The sequence below is a fragment of the Helianthus annuus genome, chromosome 8 (assembly GCF_002127325.2).
Source record: "Helianthus annuus cultivar XRQ/B chromosome 8, HanXRQr2.0-SUNRISE, whole genome shotgun sequence".
Lineage (NCBI taxonomy): Eukaryota > Viridiplantae > Streptophyta > Magnoliopsida > Asterales > Asteraceae > Helianthus > Helianthus annuus.
The window spans coordinates 121,675,680-121,683,151 of NC_035440.2; the positions used below are offsets into that span (position 1 = coordinate 121,675,680).

Below are 7,472 nucleotides of genomic sequence, written 5' to 3' on the forward strand. Positions count from 1 at the left end.
TTATTTTTAAGAGACTTTGTATTTAATCCTAACCCTAAAAGTGACAACACGTTAATGTTAACTGGTTTTGTCTAAATCATAATCATTGTTCATCCAAATAAATCACCTTTCTTTTTTTTTTGGTCCCAGTTTCTGGTATGATCCCAACCTGATCCAGTTATATTTACAACCCGGAACAACCATAAATTCGACACTACGCTCTAGGTATATGCATAAACTGGCTATTTTTCTAGGTAGTGACGATCTGGATTTTTTTTACGAGGGGAAAAAATTGGTTGGGTCAAAACAAGCGGGGGTCAAACCAAGTCATACTTATCTGCTTAATGATATTGTGTAACTATTCATACTTTTTACTTAATGATACTCTCCGTTTTTCACGTATCTTGCTCCCGGTTGACACGTTTTCCGTTCCGGTGGTCCGTAAAGCTCCCGATTAGCTCCTTAAACTTCGTTACACCTGCAAAAAACCAATCTAATCAAAAGTAGGCTAAACGAAACTAAAAATCCCGTAAAAATATTAAAAATTACGAACACCGGTTTTCGACCACGTATCACCCGGTTAAAACCCAGTCTCAGGTATTATAAAAGCCGGTTTCTTGATATGGTTATGGGTATTATAAAACCGGTTTCGGGTTCTACCCTAAAGAACTACACTCTATGTATAACTTATTAAACGGGGTCGACAATACCCGATTTCATAAAACCGGGTTTTGGGTTCGGGTTCGGGTTCTAGCCTAAAAAACTAACCCTATGTATAACTTATTGAACGGGTCGGCAATACACGATATTGGATTTTTTTGACCGACCCATACCCGGTTTTTATGTGCCCCTCTACAAACTTAGCCCAATCCAACTGAACCTAGCCCGGCCCATTCATTTATCAACAGCCGACCCATAACGCTCCCCCATTTTTCAATCTTCACCAAAAACCAGAGCTCACGGTATCCTCAACGACCACCCTTCAGTTCACTATCGTTCACTCGCATCTACGTTACCGTTAGGTTTCCGGTCACTCATTCTACTCCGGCAGCCGTAGTAGCTACCGGAATTTTAAAAACTTTCACCTCCTCTGCTTCAGGTACCGGTCTTCTCGCTCTTCTAGGGTTTTTTTTAACCATTCGTTTTAAAATTTCGTTCATTGTGCTTCAAATGTTGAAATCTTTTAGCTTTTTAGCTCGATTGATGTTGTGTTTATGATTTCGTTAGTTATCACTGCTGTTAGTAGTGGTTAGGTTAGGTTTTGATAAGTTTTAGTTGTGTGATTGTTCTGTAACATTGTTGAGTTGCATGTTTATGATGTGGAAATTTTAGTGGAATTAGATATTGCTCTAGTTGTGTAGGAAATATTGTCGACAATCTGAATATGTTAAATGTGGTTGAAGTTGCTAGGTCATTTATTATTTAGCTATCCTATGGAGTAACTGTTGGTTGATTTGGATTCATCGTTCGTTACACACTTGTTGGCTGGTTGTTTGATTTGTCCTGAAGATTTCAATAGCTATCACTGCCGTTTGTTGTATTAGGTTTTGGTAAGTTTTAGTTTTGTGATTGTTTTACAGTTTTGTTAAGTTATATGTTCATAATGTGAAAAGTTTAGTGGAATTAGATATTGCTTTACTTGTATAGGAAATGTTTATGAATGTGTTAAGTGGGGTTCAAGTTGCTAGATCATTCATTATCAAGCAATTCTGTTGAATAAGTATCAGTTGATTTGGATTCGTCGTTTGTGACACAATTGTTGATGTTTTCGTTTGATGTTAATTTAGGGTTTATAAGATGAGGAACATATGTTTAGTGATTTCTCTTGAAGATTTGAAGTGTAATTTGTGTTGATCTACTCTTCGATGGGTTAAATATCTTAGTTGGCAATTGGCTATAAGCAAATACATCTTCTGTCTGTGTCAGGTTTTTTTATGGCTTCTTAGATAAATTTAACATATGTTAAAAACACACAAGAGACGTGTTTATATTTATCTGTTCCTGGATTTCTGAAAATGTGTATAATTTGTTCAGGAAATTCAACCTGCAAGTTGGAAATATCTCATGGGGCGGGATTCCTACGATCGATCAGAATCTCCTGTTAGAAACCACAGGTCTTCACATAGGAGCCCATCCAGAAGAGAGAGATCTCCTGCTCGACACAGAAACTCACACTCAACAAAATCACCACCTAGAGAAAAGTCTTCAAGTCGCAACAAATCCCCAAAACGCCCAAGGTCTCCTATAGCTCATTCACCACCGAGGCACAAACCTTCAAGCCACACAAAACCCTCCAAACACACAAGATCAAGGTCTCCATCAGACCGTTTACCTGCGAAAGAACCAGCTTTAAGATCACCTAAATCTCAATCACCATCACCGAGGAGTAAAAGATTACGCAGAGATCGATCTGATCATAAAGATGATAAATCAAGCGAAAGAGTACCTGAAAAGAATCACAGAAAAACTGGGTCCCCTGAATCTCGGTCCCCGTCTCCACGAACGAGAAGGTTGAGGAGAGCTCAAGCTGATGCCGGTGATAAAGTAAGTGACAGGGGTGCACGTAAGGAGAAGGATGTTGAAAGAGAGAGAAGGGATAGAAGTTCTGGAAGGGATGCGGATGATGGTGGGTCCTACAAGTCAAGACAAGTGGAACATCATAGGACTCGACACAGATCTCGCTCGCCTCCACGTGATGAGGTGTCTGGTGATATCCATTCCTTTAAGCGCACCTTCAGTTTTTGTCATGCATTTTGTTGTAAATTATTGGGATAAGATCTTTTGTTGCTTCCGATGTCGTAATACGGGCGTGCAACATGGGCTGGGTGGGCTTGTTGGGTAATGGGTAAATCGGGTTTGGCCGAAAGATATGTTGATGCTTTGTTGACTTTTGACTCATTTCTTTTTAGGCTATTTTCTTTATTTATCTGATTGACCCATTGTAGTTAAACATAACATGCCTAATTATGTCACCTCTATTATAAGATGATAATTTGAATGAGGTGTTACTCTGGCATCCTTTCATTGTATGAATGTTGTTTTTCTTCTGTAGATAACTTGTAAATGATGTTATTGACTTTTATTTTATTTTATTATTTCCAGGGAAATAACTCAAGAGAAGATCATCGGTGAGCACATGTGTTAACTCTTCAACTTTATGTAGTATCTTAAATTTCAGGGACAGTGCTTCTATGCAGTTAATATCGTAATATAGCGATGTATCGGTTATCGGTCGTCTGGTGAGATATCGGTCAGAATATTGGTACCGATGTTGTCGGCGATATTGACTGATATATCACCGATTTTTCCGATATCAGTACCTTTCTTCTTAGTTCTACCATTTGTCTTTCTTAGTTCTACCATTTGTCTTTCTTCTTATTGCTGCTCTTAGTGTTTTAAGTCTCAATCAGTTCCTACTTGCTACAATTTTAGTGTTTTGCAAGTTGCGAAAGGTTAATTTGTTAATGGTAGGAAAGTATATTCAACTGTTAGTGTTAAATTGCTAGATATATACATTCAGCATGATATTAAAATTACCATTATCCCACGATGATAACTGATATCTCAAATATCGGTCCTTGACCGATATTCAATTTTTTACCGCATTATCTGCTTAGCAATGCTTTAACTATGAAGCGTGAACTTTGTAGCCTGATAGGATGTCAGTATATCTCATCTTGTATATATTATATCCCAATTCACTAAGTCAGTATTTGCATCCATCTCTTCCGCTGTACTCACTGTACCCTGTCCATCCTTTCATACATATTGTTCTTTTGGCCGTATTGTGAGTCATAAGAAGACATTATCGGCATTATATGACTTCACTACTACATTAACTTACTATCTCTTGTTTTGCAAAGAGTTACTCTTTTTGTTTGCCAAAAGCTAGTTTAGTAACACCCCATTTTACGTTAGAAGGCATATGATCATCCAATCAATTTTTGGAAGATAGTACTTGGTGAACATTATTGAACCTGTTAACTGATTATCTCCTCTATAATTCTTTTTCATTCTCTATAAATCTAAAGTATCATGAGTACTTCAGTATGGCATTTTTGTAATTTGCTCACATTTCAGTACTGCTTATCCAATTTTATGCATCCTCTGATTCGGTATTATTTACATGTGATCAGGAATGGCGATGATGATTCGGTTGCACGTATGAAGGCAGCTGAAGAGGCTCTTGAAACCAAGGAAAAGGTATCGTATTTCTAGCTTCGTGATGAGTGCTTTCGTCAATTTTAGTAAGTGTTAGATTATTTACTGTTTCATCTCTTATTTAAAGTTCAAAATAATTTTCTTAAATTTAGTATGCATTTTATCCTTTTCTTATATCTGAGGTGTGAGCATTATCATGTGTAAATACGACTATTGAATTGTAGATCTTTTTATACTGTTTATTTGATGTTTCAACACGGTTTACAGCAAAAGCCTTCGTTTGAGTTGTCTGGAAAGCTTGCTGCTGAGACCAATCGCGTCAAAGGTGAGTCTTCTAGTTCTTCTGACTATCATCACCTCTCTTTCTACTCTGATTTTCTGTGGTTTAGAGAAAAATGTAGATTTTGATCTGGTACATATCAGGTTCACAAAAACTATTTAATGAATAATAGATTATCATTGATAAATGAATTTCTATTTTGTTTTAGAGTAAAGTACACAGATGGTCCCTATGGTTCACCAAAATTTTGGATTTGGTCCCTAGCTTTCCAGAAGTACACGGATGGTTCTTGTGGTTTGTATTTTGTAACGCATTTAGTCCCCAGTCAACAAATCTAAAGATTTTAGCAGGTCCAAGTTCAAATGCGTTACAAAGTGCAAACCACAGGGACCATCCATGTATTTTGGCAAAAGTTGGGGACTAAATGTCTAAATGTGTTACAAAGTGCAAACCACAGGGATCATCCGTGTACTTTTGAAAAGCTAGGGACCAAATCCAAAATTTTGGTAAATCATAGGGACCATCCGTGTACTTGACTGTTTGTTTTATTTTAATGAACATTGCTTTTCCCCAAAACAAGAAAAAAACTTATACAATGTTTTTGAGATCACCCATTTTTAGAAAAATAAATAAATTTAACAATTAATATTCATAAATTTAAGAGCATATTTTTTAACGGTAGGTGTGACACTGCTGTTCACGGAGCCACCGGATGCAAGGAAACCAGATATAAGATGGAGACTTTATGTTTTCAAGGGTGGTGAAGTGCTTAATGGTAGGCTTTAACATTCTTTCTAATTTGTTTTTCTTTTCATAAGTTAACACATGGTGGATGCTCTTGTGCCATACTTGTGGGCTTAATGGTTTTTCTCTTTTTATTTTTTTTTTTATTTTTAACAGAGCCATTGTATGTACATCGGCAAACATGCTATCTATTTGGGAGAGAAAGAAGGGTAGCAGACATCCCAACAGATCATCCATCATGCAGCAAACAGCATGCTGTTCTTCAATACCGGTATATATTTAAATAACCATGTTAAGTCATTTCGTTATATCATTTATTTTCTGTACAAAAACATCTTCAGCAGTTTCTGATTTCTATTCATTGTCAGGCAAGTTGAGAAGGAGCTACCAGATGGCATGTTAGGGAAGGAAGTAAAGTAAGTAAACTTTGTGTCCCACCATAAAAGGGCAATTGGATTCTTTAGCGCATGAAATTATATATACAGATATGCGTGTCTATGTATTCACGTGCTGTCATCATTTTTATAGGCCTTACATAATGGATCTTGGAAGCACAAATGGGACTTTCATAAATGTAAGCAGACATCATGATATTTAATAGAGGGGACAATTCAACCCCTTTACTTATGAATGTGTCTATTCGGGTTATGTTTTATCTTTAACGGGTCAAACATGTAAAATATCCATTTGCGATTGCAGGATAATCGTATTGAACCTGAACGCTATTATGAACTTATGGAGAAAGACACTATTAAGTTCGGTAATAGTAGGTATGCGGTTACTTGCTTTTTTATATACATGATATACGATTATTTATCTTGTGGACAATGTTTTTGCTCTTTATTGGACTTGATGTCAAGGTGGTCTTAAAAGGATTTGCATACTTTTATCATTCCTGCTGCATAAAGTAGTCATCTCGTTTTGCAATTGTGCATGACCATGAACACATTATTTAACTTATTTGATTTGGAGTGTTTACGGTCTGGATTGGCCGGTTTTGACAAAATATCTCGGCCAAACCACAAACTACAGTTTGGAGAACAAAATGTTAGACCTGCCACTTTTGACGGTTCCGTTTTGGTGGTTAGAGCTGTTTTCTTTTTTTCTTTTTTTTTTTTTGTAATTTTCAAAATCACTAGTTTGTATTAAAATAATTTAAATTAATAACGATTATTACCGAATAGGCTAGAAGGCTGGATCTGTTTACACGGTTAGTTCTGTTCCAAACTGTCGGCAAACTGGTAAAATTGAACAGTGAACTGAAGTGTCGACTTGCTTTGGTTTGGTGGTTCGGTTGTATTCGTTTATTTTTGTTTCATCTGCCATGATCTCAGACGTCATTTTTATAATTTCTCAACATAGAATTTGTATTCATTATCAAACTACACATTAAAGCGGTGTCTAAATGGTTTTGCAGCCGAGAATACGTACTTCTTCACGAGAATTCAACTGGATGAGGTTGATATTTCAGCATGTTGGGATAAAATATCAATATATTTTGATTTTATTATGCATGGAGTTTGTTGATGGTGATGCATCTATCATTTTTGTTGAATTAGAAGACGATGGATTGCTTTACGGTTACCTCCTCTCGAAAGATGATGCCTTGGTCTTTTTGAGCACACCCAGTCACTGTATCTCCCTTTGTAGACCTTTTGTTGAAAATTAACGTTAGCTTATGCTTATTTTTTAACTTCTAAATCTATGTACTTGTGTTTGATCTTTTGGTTACACAGTTTTTAAGTTTAATCTGGCTAACATGTATGAATGGTTAAATTCAGAAACACAATTAAATGAACAGTAGTAAATAGAGTAAATAGCTGTAAGTGATTTTTAGAGTAAACTGCCATTTTGGTCCCTGTGGTTTGGGCACTTTTGCCATTTTAGTCCAAATCTCAAACTTTTTAAATCTGGGTCCCTGTAGTTTCAATTTTGTTGCCATTTTGGTCCAAAAGTGAAATTTGGCCAGATTCCTCAACTTAAAACCTGATGTTTTGTCTTTATCTTTAGGGATATTTTAGTTATTTTGGAATTATTATAACTCAATTATCTATATATAATACTCTGGTCTCTCTCTCTGAACTACCACCACACCACCACCACCATCCCACTGGTGCTGGTGCGACGATGCCGGAGACGCCGGTAAAACACCACAACCACCATCAGTGCCAGTAAAACACCACACCCCCTTTCTCTCTCTTCTCTCTCTCCGCCCTTCTCACCACCGCCACCTCCCCCCCCCCCCTCCATTAACACCACCACCACCCTTGTCTTCCTCATTTCACCCAATTTCACCAGAAAACCCTAA

The 7,472-nt window shown here is 36.8% G+C and overlaps 1 protein-coding gene across 2 annotated transcripts; it reads left to right on the forward strand.

Moving 5' to 3' along the window:
- The first annotated feature begins 891 nt into the window (after nucleotides 1–891).
- On the forward strand, nucleotides 892–6,913 carry LOC110873725 (FHA domain-containing protein DDL). 2 transcript variants are annotated; one of them, XM_022122729.2, is made up of 12 exons: nucleotides 892–1,078; nucleotides 2,014–2,679; nucleotides 3,082–3,107; nucleotides 4,116–4,182; nucleotides 4,408–4,465; nucleotides 5,103–5,195; nucleotides 5,321–5,435; nucleotides 5,533–5,580; nucleotides 5,693–5,738; nucleotides 5,864–5,934; nucleotides 6,582–6,623; nucleotides 6,674–6,913. In XM_022122729.2, exons 2-11 carry the CDS (start codon nucleotides 2,044–2,046, stop codon nucleotides 6,619–6,621), a joined length of 1,200 nt encoding a protein of 399 aa, XP_021978421.1. In that variant the 5' UTR covers nucleotides 892–1,078; nucleotides 2,014–2,043; the 3' UTR covers nucleotides 6,622–6,623; nucleotides 6,674–6,913. The 2 variants fall into 2 exon arrangements, with proteins under 2 accessions (XP_021978421.1, XP_021978420.1); XM_022122728.2 differs by having other exon boundaries at nucleotides 6,582–6,913.
- Nucleotides 6,914–7,472: the final 559 nt, after the last annotated feature.

Excerpts from the sequence above, each read along its gene's own strand:
- LOC110873725 (XM_022122728.2), top strand. The coding sequence starts at position 2,044 with ATGGGGCGGGATTCCTACGATCGATCAGAATCTCCTGTTAGAAACCAC. Across the intron at positions 5,436-5,532 it reads CATGCTGTTCTTCAATACCG|GCAAGTTGAGAAGGAGCTAC; the intron begins GTATATATTTAA and ends ATTCATTGTCAG. Across the intron at positions 5,739-5,863 it reads CAAATGGGACTTTCATAAAT|GATAATCGTATTGAACCTGA; the intron begins GTAAGCAGACAT and ends TTGCGATTGCAG.